At 38.8% G+C, this 25,295-nt stretch overlaps 2 protein-coding genes across 4 annotated transcripts in view; one reads left to right on the forward strand and one right to left on the reverse strand.

The window, feature by feature from the left end:
- VPS13A (vacuolar protein sorting 13 homolog A) overlaps positions 1–25,295 on the forward strand; it is a 268,740-nt gene that overhangs the window by 120,559 nt on the left and 122,886 nt on the right. For all 3 annotated transcript variants that reach the window (XM_043890712.1, XM_043890713.1, XM_043890714.1), the window contains exons 32-34: positions 1,760–1,927; positions 2,971–3,275; positions 18,099–18,246. In XM_043890712.1, coding sequence (XP_043746647.1) covers positions 1,760–1,927; positions 2,971–3,275; positions 18,099–18,246 — 621 coding nt within the window. The remainder of the gene's footprint in view (positions 1–1,759; positions 1,928–2,970; positions 3,276–18,098; positions 18,247–25,295) is intronic.
- Positions 5,557–6,081, reverse strand: LOC122685792 (60S acidic ribosomal protein P1-like). Its single transcript, XM_043890715.1, has one exon. It carries the CDS (start codon positions 5,951–5,953, stop codon positions 5,609–5,611), a length of 345 nt encoding a protein of 114 aa, XP_043746650.1. The 5' UTR covers positions 5,954–6,081; the 3' UTR covers positions 5,557–5,608.

Consider the following 25,295-nt stretch of genomic DNA (forward strand, 5'->3'; position numbering starts at 1 on the left):
TTTTAGGCAAGTCTGATTCTGTTGATAGTTTTGTCATTCGTTTTTTTTTCTTCCTTTTTGGGGTTTTTTGTAGCTAATGATTGACTGTCAGACATCATGTACACGGTAATAGAGATGGAAGTGAGCTGTATTTATGTCTGAAAGTGCGTGTGCCTTCTTTTTCTGCTAGTGTGTTAGCATGGGAGTTAAATCATGTTAATGGAGAGCTGAGAGCAACAAGGTTACTGCCTTTCCCATAGTTTCTTAAGGCTTCTGTTCGAGACAGTAATTCTGATGGTACTTTGGGCCTTTTCTAGGGTGGAGGCTTCTCCTTTCTTTGAGGATTGTAGCAAGGAAATCTTCCTCTGGTATTCCACTGTGACCCTAGTCACTCAGGAACTCCCAACATAAAGTGCACAATGAAATGCTTACAGCTGAGTGTGAGCTCCTCTGTGTCTGTGACTCCCAGGAATTCTCTGTCTCCCATTATTAGTTCACAGTCAGCCTTTATCATTTTATCTCAGTTCTTCTTACCTCATGTATGTGGTATATGGCATCTTTTTTCTCCTGCCCCTTATCCTAGGTGAGCTGGTGCTTAAGATTCTGTCTTTCTTGAAGGTACCTTATTTTTTCTTTAGATTTCAGGCTGCTTGGTTGGCTTGTAGCCTCAGATTTCGAGTGGTTTTAAGAAAAGTTAAGAGGCTTGCCTGGTGGCTCGGACAGTGAAGTGTCTGCCTACAATGTGGGAGACCCAGGTTCAGTCCCTAGGTTGGGAATAGCCCCTGGAAAAGGAAATGGCAACCTACTCCAGTATTCTTGCCTGGAAGATTCCATGGACGGAGGAGCCTGGTGGGCTACAGTCCCTGGGGTTGCAAAGAGTTGGACACAACTGAGTGACTTCTCTTTCTTTCTTTAAGAAAAGTTAAAAATTTTATAGTTTGTCTGTTTTTGTTTTTCTCATTCTTAAGGTTTGCAATGACCTCTCTTCAGCATTCTGTATCCTAGGCAGAAGCAGAATACCTATAGACTTCAGGAGGGTCTCATCTTACACTTCAGCCTTCAGTCAACTATCTCTGATTCCTGAGGTTTTTTTTGTTTGACGGTTGGAATTTGTTTACTTATGGTTCTTCAGCCGTCTGCCCTGCTTCTAGCATTTAGGAGGGTCAAGAAAACTATAAAGTAGTTAAAAATTAAAATAGTGAGTGCTCTGTTTATCTTTCAGAATATTTCTGTCATTCCACATCGCTAATATCTCCAACCATTTTTAATGTATTGCGGAGCTTGAGATGTCATACTGCTGTAGGTAACTCTTATTTGGCAGTTGAGATGACTCAACAAACTAATAAGGAACAGAAGTTTTTTTGATAGGAGAAGACTCCTTTGAAGGATATGGAAAATCTATTCACATACCTCAAATCAAGAAGATAGATTATAAGTTTTGACAGTGAATGAAAAATACATTTTTATGGCAGTTCTCAGTACAAAAGTATACTCACTAAATGAAAAGGAATATTCGGATAATTTTTTTTTCTGTTTTACCACTAAAAATATCTTGTGCCAAACCTACCAAATTGATTTCATCCTAAAAGGGAACTGCCATTTCTGTTTTGAATAACCTTGTGCGGATTCTAGTAAGGATGTTAGAATTGTTGTCTTATTTATACTTGGCTTCACTATTTGGAAGATTTTCCAAATATATGTGTATGTTTTGTTTTTATTTTTGCACTGAAGACATTCTATCCGAAGTGGATTCTGACGATTGAAATTTTCTCTCTTTAAGGCTGTTTATATTACCGGAAAAGAAGTTTTCAGCTTCAAAATGGTTTCTTATATGGGTGCAACTGCTGGTTCTGCATACACAGATATGAATATAGTTGATATGCAAGTTAATTTAACTGTTGGTTGCATTGAAGTAGTTCTTGTCAAAAAATTTCTGTATTCTATATTGGTAAGTATGTTAATTGATTTTTTATTTATTTTTCCCTACTAGTTGGAAAGTGTTTGCTATTTCTCAAGCATAGATGAGGAATTCCTTGCTTGATTATTTCCCCCTGGTTTTTAAAAATATTTCAGGTACCGTTTATCGTGACTGAAATGTATAGTATCGTTTATATAGTGTCATTTTTCACATGGGAATGTTCTAGTTAATTGAAATATGTATTTTATAGACATTAAATATAGGTACATTTTATATATGTTATGTATATTTAATTCTTTATTTTATACATAATTTAAGTATTTTACCTTTCAGCTCTTACTAAAAGTGCTAAATATACAATTGAAGTCTGTTTGGTTTCAGATAATCATTAGGAAAATTACATTTTCTGTTGCATTCAATGAATATTTGGGGCTTTGTGGGATTTAGATTTAATCCCTATGACATTTCCCTAAGGTATATAGACTCTGTTTCTTCATAGTTTGTTTTTGTTTTGCTAACAGCTGATATTTTTTCCTGTGAGTGTCATGCCTGTCTCTGACTTCACTATTCATTCCTTTAACTAAATTGTGGTATAAACGAGATAATCACTTGATTCTAAATAAATAATGTTGTTGTCTCGGTGATCTTTTTAACTGAGGTTATCATGCAGTTTTTCTTGGCAGACATTTTCATTACTGTTTTACCTTACAAATGTAAATAAGCCCTCTGTGCATTGAGGTTGTAATAGTGAAATACAACAGGATTGTTTAGCCCTTAGGAAAATGAGATAAAAAGAGAAATAGATACCAGTGAAACATTGCAATATCCCCACACTGCTTTGGTCCAGGGACTAGGTTTTTATTGTTTTACTGTGTTTCTGTATCTGTATCTTTTTGTTTCCCAACTTCTATTGCAGAAGATTAAGGTTTAATGTAGACAGACTTTGAATAAATGATGTTTAGTTGTACCAAGAGAAAGTTTTTCTTATGGAGGTAAAATCATAAATAGTGATACATTTAATAATTTCTTTCATTGATGGTAGCCTTAAGAATATCATTCTGTTTTCTTTATAGGCTTTTATAGATAATTTTCAAGCAGGTAAACAAGCCTTAGCTGAGGCAACTGTTCAGGCAGCAGGAATGGCTGCTACTGGTGTAAAAGAACTGGCACAGAGGAGTTCTAGAATGGCGTTGGATGTTAACATCAAAGCCCCTGTTGTGGTTATCCCACAGTCTGCAGTTTCTGAAAACGTTTTTGTTGCTGATTTTGGACTAATTACAATGAAAAATACATTCCATGTAATAACAAAGAGTCAGACCAACCCCCCACCCATTATTGATTTGATAACGATAAAGCTGAGTGAAATGCGACTGTACAGGTAAGCTTTTCACGAGTATATTTATGTAGAATGCAGTCTTTTTCTAATTTTTTCTATTAAAGGCTTTGGTATCTTGAGTTTTCTTTTTAGAATGAAATTTAATTTTATTATAACTATACTTAATTTTGTGGGGTTTTTTCCTTCCTCAAGTATTTTTTGGTAAAATCAACTATTGTCTTCTAGTTTTTAAAAACCTAGAAATCACAGGAAGCTCAGCTCAGTGCTCTGTAATGACCTAGAGGGGTGAAATGGGGGAAAGAGGAAGACTCAAGAGAGATGGGGATATATGTCTGCTTATGGCTGATTCACATTGTTGTACACCAGAAAGTAAATGTTGTAAATCAATTATATTCCCACAAAAAATAAAAATTTAGTGATTAAATAAATAAATACCTAGAAAATATTAGATAATTAGACATGCTGTAAAATTTGTTATCTGAAGAAGTATCTTTGTACCTATTGGCAGTTCTTCATAAATTAGAAGGTTATGGAAGAAATAGAATTTCTAATATATTCATTCTCTCTGGAAATACAGCATGCCCAAAGTACTCTATCAGCTTTGTGCTGTGGTTCTGATATGCTAATTAAACACGCACACACATACATACCCACACCGAGTAGAGTCCAATCTTATATATTCACTCTGTGTGGGATTAGTAATTAGGGGAATTAAGTGAATTTCCAGATAGTTCCAAAACTTTTACTGTGCTGTTTCTTATCACACATTCTAGATTTAATACCCTGTTCCTTTTACAACTGGGATTCATTTCTATTTAAACCTCTCACTTGCTCTTTTCTTTCTGTACTTTTTCTTTAATCTCATTCTATTTATTGTTTTCCTTTTATTTTTGCTGCTTCTCTTTGGCTCCTGGCATGTCTGTGTCCCTCCTACCACTTTCCATCAACTGAACATTTTAAAAACAGCCTTGAGATGTAATTAGTATATAATAAATTGAGTATTTTTAAAAGTATACAGTTTGATAAGTTTGATGTGTATACACTTGTGGTAGTTTGAGTACAGTTACATTCGTCCTTAAATATTTGGTGGAATTCACCAGTGAAGCCACTGGGGCTAGGATTTGCTTGTGGAAGATTTGTAACTACAATTTCCATTTCTTTAGTAAGCTTGGTGCTATATGAATTAATTATTTTATGAGTGATCATTAATATTTTCAAGAAACATGTCTTTCATCTACATAGTAAGGTTTTATGACATAAAGTTAATAATATTCTCTTATTCATTAATACCTATATTGATATTACCTCCCTTATTCTTGATATTTATAATTTATACTTTTTTATTAGTCATTCTGGTTAGAGGTTTATCAGTTTTATTGCTCTTTTTTATTTCCTGTGGGATAAATGGTATCCATTATTGTTTCCCTTCCAGCTTTATTGATATATAGCACTGTATAGGTTTAAGGTATACAACATAATGATTTGACTTACATACATCATGAAATGATTACAACATAAGTTTAGTAAATATCCATCATCTTATATAGAGACAAGATAAAAGGAATAGAAAATATTTTTTCTTGTGCCGAGAGTGCTTTGGATTTACTCTAACAGTTTCCCTATGTAACATACAACAATGTTAATTTATCATGTTGTACATTATATCTGTAGTACTTATGTGTCTTACAACTTATGCCTTCTGACTACCTTCATCCAGATTGCCCTCCTCCTATCCCTTGCTTCTGGTAACCACAGATCTTAACTCCTTTTTTTATGAGTTTGTTTTGAAGTATAACTGACCTACAGAACTATGTTAGTTTCTGTTACACAGCATAGTGATTCAGTATTTCTGTACATTTCAAAAAGATAACCATGTTACATCTCTAGCTAACATCTGTGACCATACAAAGACACTACATGATTATTGACTATATTCTCCACACTGTACCTGTGACTCATTTATTTTGTAACTGAAAGTTTGTACCTCTTAATCTCCTCCACTTATTTCTCTCCTTCCCCTATCTCTTCTCTCTAGCAAGCACCTGTTTGTTCTCTATATCAGTGACTCTTTTGTTATGTTTGTTCGTTTCTTTTGTTCTTTAAATTCTATATATAAGTGAAATCATGTGGTATTTATCTTTCTCTGTCTGATTTAATATCCTCTTGGACACCATGTTGTCACAAATGACAAGATTTCATTCTTTTTATAATGGTTGAGTAATATTTTGTTGTGTGCATGTGTGTGTATACACACACACACACACACACACACACCATATCTTCTATATCCATTTACCTACTGATGAACATTTAGATTGTTCCCTTTTTTTTTTTTTAACAGCTCAGCTTTTTATTGAATGTGTTACTAAAGAGGTTTAGTCAAAAAGACCAAAGCCCATGTCATCATCAGACTCTTCAGATTCTTCTTTCTTTGCTTCTACTTTCTTCTCCTCAGCTGGGGCAGCAGCGGTGGCTGGGGCAGGACCTCCTGCTGGTGCGGCACCAGCTGCTGGGGCAGGTCCACCAGCCCCCACATTGCAGATGAGGCTCCTGATGTTGACATTGGCCAAAGCCTTTGCAAACAAACCTGGCCAGAAAGGCTCAACATTTACACCGGCTGCTTTAATGAGGGCATTGATCTTATCCTCCGTGACCGTCACTTCATCATCGTGCAGAATGAGGGCAGTGTAGATGCAAGCGAGCTCCGAGACGGAGGCCATGGTGCAGGCGAGTGCTAGGTGGGGGCTGCCGGGCGCGGTGCTAGTCGCCGGATGAAGTGAGGGCCTCACCCCAAAACGGCCTTAGCTTCCTCGGAAGAACCGAGCACCTTAGCGGCAGCGGAGGAAAGAGCAGATTGTTCCCATTTCTTAACTGTTGTAAATAATGCAGTGAACTTAGGGGTATGTATATCTTTCAAATAAGTCTTTTCATTTTGTTTGGATAAATATTCAGGAGTGGAATTGCTGAGCAGGGCTAGTTCCTGACAAAGCTGGCTGCGGTGTTTGGGGTGTTTCAGAGTTGGGAGAGTCTAGGTTCGTTATTTGGATGGTTGAAGAGCTCACGGGTTCCAGAACTGGTGTTGGGCCACTGGTGGCAGAGCTGGTTCCTGGGCCAGCTAGGAGCTCAAGGGATCCTATAGGTGTTGGCCTGCTGCGGGTAGGTGGAGCTGTGCCCACATTCAGCTAGCTGCTTGATGTGGGATGTCTCAGGACTGGTACCTACTAACTGGTGAGTTAGGCAAGGTCTCAGTGTTATGAGCTAGAGAGAGGATTCCAAAATGGTGCTTGCTAGAGCATTGCCCTTGTGTTTGAATAAGGGCCCGAAAATGGCTTCTGTCAGTGTCTCTGTCCCCAGGGTGAGTCCCAGAAGATTCCTGCTTCTCTGGGAGGCTCTCTAATAGCAAGTTGATCTCACCCAGGCTCCTGTTAAATTACTGCTTCTTCCCTTAATCTTAGATCATGTGAGAGTCTGTGCCCTTTAAGAGTAGAGTCTGTTTGCAACTGCTCTCTGACTTTGCCAAAAGTATGCCCCACTGGTCTTCAAAGCCACTCATTCTGGGAACTCTAGATTGGGCAGCCTGATGAGGAGGGTTGTACCCCTAGTTCCTTGGGGAGAACTTCTGCAATTATAATGATCCTTCTTCCATTTGTGGCCTACCTGGGGGTATGGTTCTTTTCTGCACTGTGTCTACCTTCCTTCTACTTGTCTTGATCCTTGTTATATCTTTAGTTTTGAAGAGATTAGTGCTGCTCTGTAAATAGTTGAAGTTTGGTGTGCCACTAAGAGCAGGTGATCTTCCAATCTTTCTATTCTCCATCGTGGCCATTCCCTGGTTATCCATTCTTGAACATTCAGTTTTATTGCTTTTAAAGCACCAGCTTTTGGATTTCTCTTTTTTTCTCTTTCGTTAATACCTGCTTTGATATTTATTATTCCTTCTGCTTCCTTTGATTTTAATTTTTCTCTTCTAATTTTCTCTAGGGGGTGATTTAGATGACTGATTTGAGCATTTCTCTTCTTGTATATGCATTTAGTGCTGAAATTTTGGGGTTCTTTTCTGTAGCCCTGCCCTCTATGGCATTTTACCATATAATCTCTACCTGTCTTGGTTTCCCTGGATTCTCAGCTCTTTTCTTAACTCATGGACTTTTATTGGTTATTTCTTGGCTTATCCACCCTCTTGCTTTTTCATGACCTTTAAATTATCTCAAAACAATTGAAGTTGGGATAGTCATGGGATTCATCTTGTTTTTTCTTGTTTCTCAGTAATCACTGCCCATTGCCTGATATCCTTTGTCTTGAAAATTATTTGTTAATATATTTTGTATGTGTGTCTTTGTTGCAGGGGAAGAGAGAGAAATTCTTTTAGGCAAGAGGGTAAATCTAGTTCATGTTATTTTATCTTAAATAGAAGGATAAATTTCCATCAGTTGAATATTTGGGTATTTATTAATTATGTAATATATCCCAGGCACTGTGCTAGGAACATGAAGTATCATAGTGAGCAGTTTTTACAAGGGGTGAATAAATTGTGTGTGCGTACTAAGTTACTTCAGTTGTATCTGACTCTTTGCGACCCTATGGACTGTAGCCTGCCAAGCTTCTCTGTCCATGAAATTTTTCAGGCAAGAAAACTGGCATGGGTTACCATTTACTATCCAGGGGATCTTCCCAACCCAGGGATTGAATCCACATCTCCTGAGTCTGCTGCATTAGCAGGTAGATTCTTGACCACTGAGCCACATGGGAAGCCCCATTTTGAGTGCATTATTTTTTCTAAATATTTTAATCTATAATTTAAAAAAAAACTATTTTCCTGTTGTTAAAAACTTAAGTTGATTCATTTTCATTGTTTTAAGTAGCATTATAATGCTGATTGATTTCTTTATCAATACATGATTTTCTGCTCATTTCTTTCGGGTAATATGTTTCCTTCAGATGAATTCCTCGAAATAGAGTTACTTGTTTATAGAGTAAACCATTTTCCCTGAAATAGCTTTATTGCAAAGATGTTAATTGTAATATAAAAATTTAAAAAGATATATATAATACTTCTATAAGGAAAGTTGTAAATTTTAACTAAGGGCCAGTAAGAAACCTTAGATAATTGTAGAGAGAATATTTTCCTACATCTAGTTTAATAAAGGTGTCAGTTTCTTATAAATTAATTTTGTATATTTAATGCACTCAATAAAAAATCACAACAGCAGTTCTTTTAAAGACTTTCAGAATTATTGTAAAGTTTTTCTGGAAATATAAATAGGGGGCAGGATATAGCAAAGATTTTTTGAAAGAAAGAATTGAGATAGGGCATGGAAGAATTATAACAACCTTAGAATTACTACTAAAATATTAAATTTCATTAAATACTACTAAAATATATTATAACACTACAATAATTAAGATAGTGAAATAGTATAAAACTCACCAGCTGACTGTGTGGGTGCATGTGTGTGTATCACCATTATTCATATGTAACAGTCAAGCTCATTATTCACACATTCCATATTTGTGAGTGTTTCTGCTTGCTGAAACTTATGTGTAACCCCAAAATCAATATTCATGTCACTTTCACAGTCATTTTTGCGCATGCGCAGAGCTTGAGTCTCCAAGGCCTGTGTTCCCAGCTGAGGTGTTGAAGAACACCCTGCCTTCTTACGTAAGCTCTTCTGCTGTAGACATGTGTTCTTTTCTGTGTGCCTTTTTTCTTTTTTTTTGCATTTAGGGTATTTTCCTTGGTAAGTTTGCCATTTAAAATCTCCTGAGAGCATAATCCCAGTAATAAAAAAACTAAAATTGAGTGAATCATATGTTAATAGTATATGAATTATCTCAATAATGATCTTAAAAAGGTAAGGACAGATAACACATAAGTACCAGTTATATGGTAGAGAAAAACTTGATAAATTAAGCACTGAAAACAGACAGAAAATGATAAGGGAAGAATATCAGTTGGCTTTGACTGTTCAAAATATGTTTCTGAATATTAATTACCAAAACCAAATGCTAGCATATAGGATAATTAGCAACATCTTTAAAAAATAATGAAAATCTTTAGATATTTTAAGGCAGTAAGAAAAAAGATAATTTGAAAAATTAGTAAAGAACGAGACTAAATGATTCTTTTCAGAAACAATAATAGCTGGTACCTAGCTAATAGAAGGAGAAGGCAATCGCACCCCACTCCAGTACTGTTGCCTGGAAAATCCCATGAACGGAGGAGCCTGGTGGACTGCAGTCCATGGGGTCGCAAAGAGTCGGACACGACTGAGCGACTTCACTTTCACTTTTCACTCTCATGCATTGGAGAAGGAAATGGCAACCCACTCCAGTATTCTTGCCTGGAGAATCCCAGAGACAGGGGAGCCTGATGGGCTGCCATCTATGGGGTCGCACAGAATCGGACACGACTGAAGCGACTTAGCAGCAGCAGCACCAGCAGCTAATAGAAATGTTCAACTTCATTAGTAATCAAAGGAATGAAAATTAATACAGTGAAATAGTATTATTTGTCTATTAAATTTGGCAGATCTTAATAATCAGTAATTCTCAATCTCAGTGCAGGGAGATAGATATTCTTATATGTTGTTTATAAATTTATATATTGATTCCCTTTCTTGAATTTAGCAAATAATTAAAGAGTACATGTCATATGGTTATCATCTGAGCCAGCTACTGACAGTACATCAAAGAATAAGATATATTCCCTACCCTCATGAATCATTCTATTTGAAACTACAGACAGACAGTGACCTATTAAATGTATATTAAAGAGTGATAGAAGAGTCATTAAAAAGAAATAATGCCATTTGCAGCAACATGGATGGACCTAGAGATTGTCAAACTGAGTGAAGAAAGTCAGACAAATAAGGAGAAATATTGCATGACATCCCTTCAATGTGGAATTTAAAAATGAAAAATACAAATGGACTTATTTGCAAAACAGCAAGCAACTCACAGACTTAGAGAATGAACTTATGGTTGCTAGGGAGGCGAATGGGGAAAGGGATGGCTGGGGAGTTTGGGATTGACACCTATACACTGTTATGTTTGAAATGGATAACCAGCAAGGATCTACTGTACAGCACATGGAATCCACTCAGTGGTGGGTGGCAGCCTGGATGGGAGCATGGATACATGTGTATGATGGCTGGGTTCCCTCTCTGTTCACCTGAAACTGTCACAACATTGTTTATCAGCTGTACACCAATACAAAATAAAAAGTTTAAAATAACTATATAAAGTGGTAGTAAAACTCAGGATGCTTGTGGTATTACACAGGAAAGGTTCAGTTCAGTTCAGTCACTCAGTTGTGTCTGACTCTTTGCGACCCCATGAATTGCAGCATGCCAGGCCTCTCTGTCCATCACCAACTCCCAGAGTCCACGCAAACCCATGTCTGTTGTGTCGGTGATGCCATCCAACCATCTCATCCTCTGTCGTCCCCGTCTCCTACCCTCAATCTTTCCCAGCATCAGGGTCTTTACAAATGAGTCAACTCTTCGCATCAGGTGGCCAAAGTATTGGAGTTTCAGCTTCAGCATCAGTCCTTACAATGAACACCCAGGACTGATCTCCTTTAGGATGGACTGGTTGGATCTCCTTGCAGTCCAAGGGGCTCTCAAGAGTCTTCTCCAACACCACAGTTCAAAAGCATCAATTCTTCGGCGCTCAGCTTTCTTTATAGTCCGACTCTCACGTCCATACATGACCACTGGAAAAACCATGCCCTTGACTAGACAGACCTTTGTTGGCAAAGTAATGTCTCTGCTTTTTAATAGGCTGTCTAGGTCCGTCATAACTTTCCTTCTTTGAATTTCATGGCTGCAGTCACCATCTGCAGTGATTTTGGAGCCCAGAAAAATAAAGTCAGCCACTGTTTGCACTGTTTCCCCATCTGTTTGCCATGAAGTGATGAGACCGGATGCCATGATCTTAGTTTTCTGAATGTTGAGCTTTAAGACAACTTTTTCACTCTCCTCTTTCACTTTCATCAAGAGACTCTTTAGTTCTTCACTTTCTGCCAGAAGGGTGGTGTCATCTGCATATCTGAGGTTATTGATATTTCTCCCGGCAATCTTGATTCCAGCTTGTGCTTCCTCCAGCCCAGCATTTCTCATGATGTACCCTGCACATAAGTTAAATAAGCATGGTGACAATATACAGCCTTGACGTACTCCTTTTCCTATTTGGAACCAGTCTGTTGTTCCATGACCAGTTCTAACTGTTGCTTCCTGACCTGCATACAGGTTTCTCAAGAGGCAGGTCATGTGGTCTGGTATTCCCATCTCTTTCGGAATTTTCCACATTTATTGTGATCCACAGAGTCAAAGGCTTTGGCATAGTCAATAAAACAGAAATAGATGTTTTTCTGGAACTCTCTTGCTTTTTCAGTGATCCAGCAGATGTTGGCAATTTAATCTCTGGTTCCTTTGCCTTTTCTAAAACCAGCTTGAACATCTGGAAGTTCATGGTTCACATATTGCTGAAGCCTGGCTTGGAGAATTTTGAGCATTACTTTACTAGCACGTGAGATGAGTGCAATTGTGCAGTAGTTTGAGCATTCTTTGGCATTGCCTTTTTTTGGAATTGGAATGAAAATTGACCTCTTCCAAAGTTTGGGTAGTACTGGTAAGAAAAACTTTTTCCAGATGAAGTAATCTTTTGACACAGCAGTTAATATTTCTTGAAATTAGTCAAGAAGAAATTTACTCAGAGATGTATGAAGATAATGATCCAAGTGTTATTATTTATTATAGTGAAGAATTAGAAGCAGCATATTTTTTTAACAATATCAGGTTGACTTAATGACTTATATATTTTAATATTCACTTCTTAAAATTGTATTAAAAATGTAATATCCCCTTAGAGCTTTTAGATTCCGCTACTTGATACCGTTAAAGGAGATTGCAAGGATGCATAAAAGATAAGTAAAACGTTACCCTATGACCCTGTTAGTTGCTCAGTTGTGTCTGACTCTCTGTGACCCAGTGAACTGTACCCCTCCAGACCTCTCTGTCCACTGAATTCTCCAGGCAAGAATACTAGAGTGGGGATCTTTGGAACCTGGCTCTCCTGCATTGCAGGCAGACTCTTTGCTGTCTGACCCACCAGGGAAGCTGCTAGGAATTCTAGGAGGTCCCTGGTGACTCTAATATCTCTCAGTAGCATAAGTGATCATCTAAATTCTGCAGCTATAATTTCATTCCCCAGGAAAGAATTTGGGATTTGCTACCAGTTCAGTCACTCAGTCGTGTCTGACTCTCTGCAACCCCAGGACTGCAGCAAGTCAGGCCTCCCTTTCTATCACCAACTCCCGGAATTTACTGAAACTCATGTCTTTTGAGTCGATGATGCCATCCAACCACCTAATACTCGTTCGTCCCCTTCTCAACCCGCCTTCAATCTTTCCTGGCATCTGGGTCTTATCAAATGAGTCAGCTCTTCACATCAGGTGGCCAAAGTATTGAAGTTTCAGCTTCAGTATCAGTCCTTCCAGTGAGTATTCAGGACTAATTTACTTTAGGATGGACTGGTAGGATCTCCTCAGTCCAAGGGACTCTCAAGAGTCTTCTCCAACACCACAGTTCAAAAGCATCAATTCTTCAGCACTCAGCTTTTCTTATAGTCCAACTCTCACATCTACACATGGCTACTGGAAAAACCATAGTCTTGACTGGATGGACCTTTGTTGGCAAAGTAGTGTCTCTGCTTTTTAACATGCTGTCTAGGTTGGTCATAACTTTCCTTCCAAGGAGTAAGCGTCTTTTAATTTCATGGCTGTAATCATCATCTGCAGCGATTTTGGAGACCCCTCAAAAAATGTCTGTCACTCTTTCTACTGTTTCCCACCTATTTGCCATGAAGTGATGGGACCAGATACCATGATCTTAGTTTTCTAAATGTTTTCTAAATGTTTAAGCCAACTTTTTCACTTTGCTCTTTTACTTTCATGAAGGGCCTCTTTAGTTCCTCTGCTTTCTCCCATAAGGGTGGTGTCATCTGCATATCTGAGGTTATTGATATTTCTCATGGCAGTCTTGATTCTAGCTTGTGCTTCTTCCAGCCCAGCGTTTCTCATGATGTGCTCTGCATATAAGTTAAATAAGCAGGGTGGCAGTATACAGCCTTGACGTACTCCTTTTCCTATTTGGAACCAGTCTGTTGTTCCATGTCCACTTCTAACTGTTGCTTTCTGATCTGACCTTGAGAAATACAGCTTTCTCAAGACGCAGGTCAGTTGGTCTGGTATTCCCATCTCTTTCGGAATTTTCCACACACTTTGTGGTGATCCACACAGTCACAGGCTTTGGCATAGTCAATAAAGCAGAAATAGATGTTTTTCTGGAACTCTCTTGCTTTTTCGATGATCCAGCGGATGTTGGCAATTTGATCTCTGGTTCCTCTGCCTTTTCTAAAACCAGCTTGAACTTCTGGAAGTTCATGGTTTACATACTATTGAAGCCTGGCTTGGAGAAGATTGAGCATTACTTTACTAGCATATGAGATGAGTGCAATTGTGCAGTAATTTGAGCATTCTTTGGCATTGCCTTTCTTTGGGATTGGAATGAAAACTGACCTTTTCCAGTCCTATGGCCACAGCTGAGTTTTCCAAATTTGTTGGCATTTTGAGTGCAGGAGTTTCACAGCATCATCTTTTAAGATTTGAAATAGCTCAACTGGAATTCCATCACCTCCACTAGCTTTGTTCGTAGTGATGCTTCCTAAGGCCCACTTGGCTTCTCATTTCAGGATGTCTGGCTCTAGGTGAGTGATCATACCATCATGATTATCTGGGTCATGAAGATCTTTTTTGTATAGTTCTTCTGTGTATTCTTGCTACCTCTTCTTTTTTTTTTCTTTTATTTTTATCAGTTGGAGGCTAATTACTTTACAATATTGTAGTGGTTTTTGTCATATATTGACATGAATCAGCCCTGGATTTACATGTATTCCCCATCCCGATCCCCTCTCCCACCTCCCTCTCCACCCGATTCCTCTGGGTCTTCCCAGTGCACCAGGCCTGAGCATTTGTCTCATGCATCCAGCCTGGGCTGGTGATCTGTTTCACCCTAGATAATAAGGGAATATTTCATCCAAAGATGAGCTCAATAAAGGACAGAAATGGTATGGACCTAACAGAAGCAGAAGATATTAAGAAGAGGTAATATATAGCATCGAAACATGTATATTACCTCTTCTTAATATCTTCTGCTTCTGTCAGGTCCATACCATTTCTGTCCTTTATTGAGCCCATCCTTGCATGAAATGTTCCCTTGGTATCTCTGATTTTCTTGAAGAGATCTCTAGTCTTTCCCATTCTGTTGTTTTCCTCTATTTCTTTGCACTGATCACTGAGGAAGGCTTTCTTATTTCTCTTTCCTATTCTTTGGAACTCTGCATTCAAATGGGTATATCTTTCCTTTTCTCCTTTGCCTTTTGTTTCTCTTCTTTTCACAGCTATTTGTAAGGCGTCTTCAGACAGCCATTTTGCTTTTTTGCATCTCTTTTTCTTGGGGATGGTCTTGATCCCTGCCCCCTACACAACGGTCATGAACCTCTGTCCATAGTTCTTCAGGCACTGTGTCTGTTAGGTCTAATCCTTTGCATCTATTTGTCACTTCAACTGTATAATGATAAGGGATTTGATTTAGGTCATACCTGAATGGTCTAGTGGTTTTCCCCACTGTCTTAAAAATTTAAGTCTGAATTTGGCAGTAAGGAGTTCATGATCTGCACCACAGTCAGCTCCCGGTCTTCTTTTTGCTAACTGTATAGAGCTTCTCCATCTTTGGCTGCAAAGAATATCATCAATTTCATATCCATGTTGACCATCTGGTGATATCCATGTGTAGAGTCTTCTCTTGTGTTGTTGGAAGAGGGTGTTTGCTATGACCAGTGCATACTCTTGGCAAAACTCTATATTAGCCTTTACCCTGCTTCCTTCTGTACTCCAAGGCCAAATTTGCCTGTTTCTCCAAGTGTTTCTTGACTTCCTACTTTTGCACTCCAGTCCTCTATAATGAAAAGGACATCGTTTTTAGGTGTTAGTTCTAGAAGGTCTTGTAGGTCTTCATAAAACCATTCAGCTTCAGCTTCTTCAGCATTACTGGTCAGGGCATAGACTTGGATTACTGTGGTATTGAATGCTTTACCTTGGAAAAGAACAGAGATTATTCTGTCATTTTTGATATTTCATCTAAGTACTACATTTTGGACTCTTTTGTTTACTACTCCATTTCTTCTAAGTGATTCTTGCCCAAAGTAGTAGATATAATGGTCATCTGAGTTAAATTCACCCATTCCAGTCCATTTTAGTTTGCTGATTGCTAAAATATCAATGGTCACTCTTGCTGTCTCCTGTTTGACCACTTCTGGTATGCCTTGCAAGATTCATGGACCTAACGTTCCAGGTTTGTATACAGTATTACTCTTTACAGCATTGGACTTTGCTTCTATCACCAGTCACATCTACAACTGTGTGTTGTTTTTGCTTTAGCTCCTTCTGTTCATTCTTTCTGGAGTTATTTTTCCACTGATCTCCAGTAGCACATTGGGCACCTATCGACCTGGGGAGTTCCTCTTTCAGTGTCCTATCTTCTTGTGTTTTCATACTGTTCATGGGGTTCTCAAGGCAGGAGTACTGAAGTGGTTTGCCATTCCCTTCTCCAGTGGACCACATTTTGTCAGAACTCTGCACCATGTTCTGTCTGTCTTGGGTGGCCCTACAGGGCGTGGCTCATAGTTTCATTCAGTTAGACAGGCTGTGGTCCATGTGATCAGATTGGTTAGTTTTCTATGATTGTGGTTGTCAGTCTGTCTGCCCTCTGATGGAGAAGATTAAGAGGCTTATGGCAGCTTCCTGATGGGAGAGACTGACTGAGGGGGAAACTGGGTCTGTTCTGATAGGCAGGCCATGCTCAGTCAATCTTTAATCCAATTTTCTGTTGATGGGTGGAGCTGTGTTCCCTCCCTGCTATTTACCTGGGCCCAAACTATGGTGGAGGTAGTGAAGATAATGGCCACCTCCTTCAGAAGATCCTGCGCACGTACTGCTACACTCACTGCCTGCAACCCTGAAGCAGGCCACCAGCGACCCACGCCTCTGCTGGAGACGCCTGGACACTCTGGGCAAGTCTGGGTCAGTCTCCTGGGGGTCACTGCTCATTTCTCCTGAGTCCTGGTGCACAAAGGTTCTGTGTGTGCCCACCAAGAGTCTTACTCCCAGTCCTGTGCAAGTTCTGGCAGCTTTATGGTGGGGTCAGTGGTGACCTTCTCTAAGAGGGCTTAGTTCCCAAGTGTGGTGCACCCAGCGCCCCAGCCCCTGCGGCAGTCCACTGCTGACCGCACCTCCACAGGAGCCGCTCAAACACAGCTCTGACTGTTTCTGTGGGGACCCTGGGTCCGGGTGCGCACAAGGTTGTTTGAGCCCTCTGAGCGTCTCTGGTGGGAATGGGGTTTGATTCTAAACACGAATTCGCCTCTCCTACTGTTTTTCTGGGCCTTCTCTTTGCCCTTGGGCGTGGGCTGTCCCCTCACAGCCACTCCAGCACCACACGGCCGCCACTCCAGCGCCTCCCATCTTGCTGGGGTTTCTCTGATCTTGGATGTGGGGTGTCTCCTCACGGCCACTCCAGCACCTCCCGTCTTGCTGGGGTTTCTCTGACCTTGGTTGTGGGGTGTCTCCTCACGGCCACTCCAGCGCCTCCCATCTTGCTGGGGTTTCTCTGATCTTGGATGTGGGGTGTCTCCTCACGGCCACTCCAGCGCCTACCGTCTTGCTGGGGTTTCTCTGACCTTGGTTGTGGGGTGTCTCCTCACGGCCGCCACTCCAGCGCCTACCGTCTTGCTGGGGTTTCTCTGACCTTGGTTGTGGGGTGTCTCCTCACGGCCGCCACTCCAGCGCCTACCGTCTTGCTGGGGTTTCTCTGACCTTGGATGTGGGGTGTCTCTTCATAGCCACTCCAGCGCCTCCCGTCTTGCTGGGGTTTCTCTGACCTTGGTTGTGGGGTGTCTCTTCATAGCCACTCCAGCGCCTCCCGTCTTGCTGGGGTTTCTCTGACCTTGGTTGTGCAGTGTCTTCTCACGGCCACTCCAGCGCCTCCCGTCTTGCTGGGGTTTCTCTGACCTTGGTTGTGGGGTGTCTCCTCACCACTGCTCCAGCGCCACGCAGCCGCCATGCCAGCGCCACACAGTTGCTACCAGTTAAAGTGTAGATGTGTTATTGAGGAGGACCACTTTGAGGTTGTCATTTGAAGGTATATTTGGAGGCTGCTTTGGTCTCATGTCAGTTGAAAGGCGTTTGGTAACCAACTACTCTTTTCATAATTCCTAAGCATCAGTTCTACCCTTACACGGACTTGGAAAGGCAAATATGGTTCACCTTAATATAAAATTGTACATATTCAACTGTATTTGATCTGCAAAAATAGAAATTTCATATTTGCAAAATAGTTTCTTATAAAGTAAGGGGATAGGTAGTAATCTTTTGACATGTGTAAATCTGTGAATTTAAATGTTTTCATGTTAATGTCTTGTATAATGTATTTTATGTTTTATATAGGGATAATTCTCATTTTAAGAGTTTATTGTCCAACATGTGTATTTGGCACTTTTTAATATATTATAAAAATCCTATTTAAAAGTTTTATTTTTCTTCAACACAGAGAACTTCAACTCAGAGAAAAGTCACCTAGGTTTCTAGGGAGGTGGAATGTCTCTCATTTTACATGGAAAGACTATTTGATTCTATTTTCCTCTGAACACACAAAAAATTATTGATTTATATTAGTTATATATAAAATTATTAATTTTTTTCTGATACTGTATGAAATTTATTCAAAACAATTTTATTTCTACTCATAGGACTCAATATATTAATGATGCATATCAGGAAGTACTGGATCTACTATTGCCATTAAATCTTGAGGTGATGGTTGAGCGAAATTTATCTTGGGAGTGGTTCCAGGAAGTTCCTTGTTTCAATGTAAATGCTCAGCTAAAGCCCATGGAGGTAACTTCTGAATTCTTAATGATGTATCTTTTGTTGGTTAAAAATTATTGTTTGGAAAAAAAAAAAAATTATTGTTTGGGGACATAAGTCATTTTGTATGTACAAGTTATGTAAAAATATTTTGGTTAGAAAAGAGATAGTAGCTCATGTGTATAGCCTAGAATGCATTGGATGTTGATCTTTTAAGATTTTTTATCATTTAAAAAATATTTATTTTTTAATTGATGGATAATTACATTAGAGAATTTCATTGTTTTCTGTCAAATCTCAACATGAATCAGTCATAGGTATACATGTATCTGCTCCCTTTTGAATTTACCTCCCAATTCCCTTAGCATCCCGTCCCTCTAGGTTGATACAGAGCCCCTTTTCGAGTTTCCTGAGCTATACAACAGATTACCATTGGCTCTCTATTTTACATATGGTAATGTAAGTAACCTTCTTGCTCTTTCCATAAATCTCATCTTCTTCTCCCCTCTCCCCATGTCCATGAGTTTATTTTCTATGTCTGTTTCTCCATTCAGTTCAGTTCAGTCGCTCAGTCGCGTCCAACTCTTTGTGACCCCATGAACTGCAGCACGCCAGGCCCCCCTGTCCATCACTGACTCCCAGAGTGCACCCAAAGTCATGTCCATTGAGTTGGTGATGCCATCCAACCATCTCGTCCTGTGTCGTCCCGTTCTCCTCCTGCCCTCAATCTTTCCCAGCGTCAGGGTCTTGTCAAATGAGTCAGCTCTTTGCATCAGTGGCCAAAGTATTGGAGTTTCAGCTTCGACATCAGTCCCTCCAGTGAACACCTAGGACTGATCTCCTTTAGGATGGACTGGTTGGATCTCTTTGGTCCAAGGGACTCTCAAGAGTCTTCTCCAACACCACAGTTGAAAAACATCAATTCTTTGGCGCTCAACTTTCCTTATAGTCCAACTCTCACATCCATACATGACTACTGGAAAAACCATAGCCTTGACTAGATGGACCTTTGTTGACAAAGTAATGTCTCTGCTTTTCAATATGCTATCTAGGTTGATCATAACTTTCCTTCCAAGGAGTAAAGCATCTTTTAATTTCATGGCTTCAGTCACCATCCGCAGTGATTTTGGATCCAGAAAAAACAGTCAGCCAATGTTTCCACTGTTTCCCCATCTATTTGCCATGAAGTGATGGGACCAGATGCCATGATCTTAGTTTTCTGAATGTTGAGCTTTAAGCCAACTTTTTCACTCTCCTCTTTCACTTTCATCAAGAGGCTCTTTAGTTCCTCTTCGCTTTCTGCCATAAGGGTGGTATCATCTGCATATCTGAGGTTATTGATATTTCTCCCGGCAATCTTGATTCCAGCTTGTGCTTCCTCCAGCCCAGTGTTTCTCATGATGTACTTTGCATATAAGTTAAATAAGCATGGTGACAATATACAGCCTTGACGTACTCCTTTTCCTATTTGGAACCAGTCCTTTTCCTATTTGGAACCAGTCTGTTGTTCCATGACCAGTTCTAACTGTTGCTTCCTGACCTGCATACAGGTTTCTCAAGAGGCAGGTCATGTGGTCTGGTATTCCCATCTCTTTAGAATTTTCCACAGTTTATTGTGATCCACGCAGTCAAAGGCTTTGGCATAGTGAGTAAAGCAGAAATAGATGTTTTTCTGAAATTCTTCTGCTTTTTCAATGATCCAGTGGATGTTGGTAATTTGGTCTCTGGTTCCTCTGCCTTTTCTAAAACCAGCTTGAACTTCTGGAAGTTCACGGTTCATGTATTGCTGAAGACTGGCTTGGAGAATTTCGAGCATTATTTTACTAGCATGTGAGATGAGTGCAGTTGTGCAGTTATTTGAGCATTCTTTGGCATTGCCATTCTTTGGGATTGGAATGAAAACTGACCTTTTCCAGTCCTGTGGCCACTGCTGAGGTTTCCAGATTTACTGGCATATTGAATGCAGGACTTTCACAGCATCATCCTTTATGATTTGATATAGCTCAGCTGGAATTCCATCACCTGCACTAGCTTTGTTTGTAGTGATGCTTCCTAAGGCCCACTTGACTTTGCATTCCAGGATGTCTGGCTGTAGGTGAATGATCGCACCATCATGATTATCTGGGTTGTGAAGATCTTTTTTGTACAGTTCTTCTGTGTTTTCTTGCCACCTGTTAATATCTTCTGCTTCTGTCAGGTCCATACCATTTCTGTCCTTTATTGAGCCCATCCTTGCATGAAATGTTCCCTTGGTATCTCTGATTTTCTTGAAGAGATCTCTAGTCTTTCCCATTCTGTTGTTTTCCTCTATTTCTTTTCATTGATCACTGAAAAAGGCTTTCTTATCTCTTCTTGCTATTCTTTGGAACTCTGCATTCAAATGGGTATATCTTTCCTTTTCTCCTTTCCTTTTCATTTCTTTTCTTTTTACAGCTGTTTGTAAGTCCTCTTCAGAATGCCATTTTGCTTTTTTGCATTTCTTTTTTTGGGGATGTTCTTGATCCCTGTCTCCTGTACAGTGTCATGGACCTCTTTCTTTAGTTCATCAGGCACTCTGTCTATCAGGTCTAGTCCCGTAAATCTATTTCTCACTTCCACTGTATAATGATAAGGGATTTGATTTAGGTCATACCTGAATGGTCTAGGGGTTTTTCACACTTTCTTCAATTTAAGTCTGAATTTGGCAGTAAGGAGTTCATGATCTGCGCCACAGTCAGCTCCCGGGCTTGTTTTTGCTAACTGTATAGAGCTTCTCCATCTTTGGCTGCAAGGAATATAATCAGTCTGATTTCAATGTTGACCATCTGGTAATGTCCATGTGTAGAGTCTTCTCTTGTGTCGTTGGAAGAGGGTGTTTGCAATGACCAGTGTGTTCTCTTGGCAAAACTCTTTTAACCTTTGCCCTGCTTCCTTCTGTACTCCAAGGCCAAATTTGCCTGTTTCTCCAAGTGTTTCTTGACTTCCTACTTTTGCATTCCAGTCCCCTGTAATGAAAAGGACATCGTTTTTAGGTGTTAGTTCTAGAAGGTCTTGTAGGTCTTCATAGAACTGTTCAACTTTAGCTTCTTCAGTGTTACTGGTCAGGGCATAGACTTGGATTACTGTGATATCGAATGGTTTGCCTTGGAGAATAAATTCTTCAGTACCATTTTTCTACATTCCATATATGTGTGTGAGAATACGATGTTTATCTTTGTCTTTCTGACTTTCTTCACTCTGTATAATAGATTCTAGGTTCATCCATCTCATTAGAACTGACTCAAATGTGTTCTCTTTTCTGGCTGAGTAATATTCCATTTTGTATATGTGCCACAACTTCTTTATCCATTCATCTGTTGATGGACATCTAGGTTGCTTTCATGTTCTAGCTATTGTAAGTAGTGCTACAGTGAGCAGTGGAATACATGTGTCTTTTTCAGTTTTGCTTTCCTTAGGATATATGCCTAGGAGTGGGATTGCTGGGTCATATGGTATGTTTATTCCTAGTTTTTTTTTAAGGAATCTCCATACCGTCCTCCATAGTGACTGTATCCATTTACATTCCCACCAGCAGGGCAAGAGTGTTCCCTTGTCCCCAGATCCTCTCCAGCATTTATTGTTTGCAGATTTTTGATGATGGCCCATCTGACCCGTGTGAGGTGATACCTCACTGTAGTTTTGATTTGCATTTCTCTAATAATGTGCCATATTCAGCATCTTTTCATGTGTTTGTTAGCTGTCTGTATATATTCCTTGGCGAAAAGTCTCTTTAGGTCTTTCTGCCACTTTTTGATTGGGTTGTTTGTTTTTCTAGCATTGAGTTGTATGAGCTACTTGTATATTTTGGATAGCTAATCGTTTGTTGTTTCATTTGCTTTTATTTTCTCCCATTCTGAGGGTTGAGTTTTACCTTGCTTATAGTTTCCTTTGCTGTGCAAAAGCTTTTAAGGTTAATCAGGTCCCACTTGTTTACTTTGTTTTTATTCCCATTACTCTAATTGGTGGGTCATAGAGGATCTTTCTTTGATTTATGTCATTGAGTGTCCTCCCTGTGTTTTGCTCTAAGAGTTTTATAATTTCTGGTCTTACATTTAGGTCCTTATTCTTGTTTTTTTTTTTTTGATTCTAAAACTTTTATTTAACTGTATTTTGTAAACGTGCCCATTACGACAATAGCTATACTCTTTCAACAAAATATTGTAGCTTCTGACATTTAGGTCTTTAATCCATTTTGAGTTTGTCTTTGTTTATGGTATTAGGAATTTTTCTAATTTCATTTTTTTACATGTACCTGTGCGGTTTCCCAGCACCATTTATTGAACGGCTGTCTTTACCCCCTTTTATATTCTTGCCTCATTTGTCAAAAATAAGGTACCCATAGGTGCATGGGTTTATTTCTGGGCTTTCTATCTTGTTCCATTGGTCTATGTTTCTGTTTTTGTGCCAGTACCATACTGTCGTTATGACTGTAGCTTTGTAGTATAGTCTGAAGTCAGGAAGGTTGATTCCTCCAGCTCCATTCTTCTTTCTCAAGACTGCTTTGACTAATTAAGGTCTTTTGTGTTTCATTATGACTTGTGAAATTTTTTGTTCTAGTTCTCTGAAAAATGTTATTGGTAATTTGATAGGGATCACATTGAATCTGTAGATTGCATTTGGTACTATAGTCCTTTTCACAATATTGATTCTTCCTACCCAGGAACATGGAATATCTCTCCATCTGTTTATGTTGTCTTTGATTTGTTTTATTAGTGTCTTATAATTTTCTGTGTACTCTTCTTTTGTCTCCTTAGCTAAGTTTATTTCTAGATATTTAATTCATTTTGTTGCAATGGTGAATGGGATTGGTTCCTTAATTTCTCTTTCTGATTTTTCATCATTAGTATATAGAAATGCAAGTGATTTCTGTGTATTGATTTTGTAGCCTGCGACTTTGCTAAATTCACTGATTAGCTCTAGTAATTTTCTGATACTATCTTTTGGGTTTTCTCTGTACAGTATCATGTCATCTGAAAACAATGAGAACTTTATTTGTTCCTTTCCGATCTGGATTCCTTTTATTTCTTTTTCTTCTCTAATTGCTGTAGCTAGGACTTCCAGCACTATGTTGAATAGTAGTGGTCAAAGTAGACACCCTTTTCTTGTTCCTGATCTTAGGGGGAATGCTTTCATTTTCTCACCATTGCAAATGATGCTTGGTGTAGGCTTATCATATATGGCCTTTACTCTGTTGAGGTAGGTTCCTTCTATTCCCATTTTTTGAAGAGTTTTAATTGTAAATGAGTGCTGAATTTGTCAAAGGCTTTTTCTGCATCTATTGAGATGATCATATGGTTTTTATCTTTCAGTTTATTAATATGGTGTATTACATTGATTAATTTGTGTATATTGAAGAATCCTTGCATCCCTGGAATAAACCCAACTTGATCATGTTGTATGAGCTTTTTGTATGTGTTGTTGAATTTTGTTTACTGAGAGTTTGTTGAGGATTTTTGCATGTATGTTCATCAGTGATACTAGCCTGTAGTTCTGTTTTTGTGTTGTCTTTGGTTTTGGTATCAGGGTGATGGTGGCCTCATAGAATGAGTTTGGAAATGTTCCTCCCTCTGCAGTTTTTTGAGGAAGTTTTAGAAGGATAGGCATTAGCTCTTCTCCCAGTGTTTGATAGAATTCTCCTGTGAAGCCATCTGGTCCTGGGCTTTTGTTTTTTGGGAGATTTTTGATCACAGTTTCAATTTCAGTGCTTCTAATTGGGTTGTTCATAATGTCTATTTCTTCCCGGTTCAATCTTGGAAGATTGAACTTTTCTTAGAATCTGTCCATTTCTTCCAGGTTATACATTTTATTGCCATATAGATGTTCATAATAGTCTCTTATAGTTGTTTGTAATTCTGCATTGTCTGTTGTAAAGCCTTTTTCAGTTCTAATTTTGTTGATTTGATTCTTCTGTCTTACTTTCTTATTGAGTCTGGCTAAAGGTTTGTGAATTTTGTTTATCTTCTCAAAGAACCAGATTTTAGGTTTATGAATCTTTACTAGTGTTTCTTTCATTTCTTTTTTATTTCTGCTCAGATTTTTATGATTTCTTTCCTTCTACTAATTTTTGGATTATTTTTTCCTTCTTTTTCCAATTGTTTTAGGTGTAAAGTTAGGTTGTCTATTCGATGTTTTTCTTGTGTCTTGGGGTAGGATTGTATTGCTACAAACTTCCCTCTTAGAACAGCTTTTGCTGCATCCCGTAGGTTTTGAGTTGTCATGTTTTCTTTGTCATTTGTTTTAGAAATTTTTTTATTTCCCTTTTAATTTCTTCAATAACCTATTGGTTATTTAGAAACGTGTTGTTTAATCTCCATGTGTCTGTTTTTCTTACAGTCTTTTCCTTGTAATTGATATCTAGTCTCAAAGTGTGGTCAGGGAAGATGCTTAATATGATTTCAGTTTTCTTAACTGAGATTTGATTTGTAACCCAAGATGTGGTCTATCCTGGAAAATGTTCCATGTGCACTTGAGAAGAAGGTGTATTCTTCTGCATTTGGATGGAATGTCCTGAAGATATCAATGAGATCCATCTGATCTAATGTATCATTTAAGACTTGTGTTTCCTTATTAATTTTCTGTTTTGATGATCTGTCCATTGGTATGAGTGGGGTGCTAAAGTCTCCTACTAATATTGTGTTATTGTCAGTTTCTCCTTGTAAGTCTGTTAGTGTTTGTCCTGTATTGAGGTGCTCCTGTGTTGGGTGCATAGATATATACAGTTGTTATATATCCTCTTGGATTGATCCCTTGATCATTATGTTGTGCCCTTCCTCATCTCTTGTAATTTTCTTTATTTTAAGATCTGTTTTGTCTGATATGAGGATTGATACTCCAGCTTTCTTTTGCTTCTCATTTGCATAGAGTATATTTTTCCATCCTCTCACTTTCCGTCTGTATGTGTCTTTAGGTCTGAAGTGGGTTTCTTGTAGACAGCATATATGTGGGTCTTGTTTTTGTTTCCATTCAGCTAGTCTGTGTCTTTCGGTTGGAGCACTTAATCCATTTACATTCAAAGTAATTATTGACATATATATTCCTGTTGCCATTTTCTTAATTGTTTG

The sequence above is a fragment of the Cervus elaphus genome, chromosome 29 (genome assembly GCF_910594005.1).
Source record: "Cervus elaphus chromosome 29, mCerEla1.1, whole genome shotgun sequence".
Taxonomy (NCBI): domain Eukaryota; kingdom Metazoa; phylum Chordata; class Mammalia; order Artiodactyla; family Cervidae; genus Cervus; species Cervus elaphus.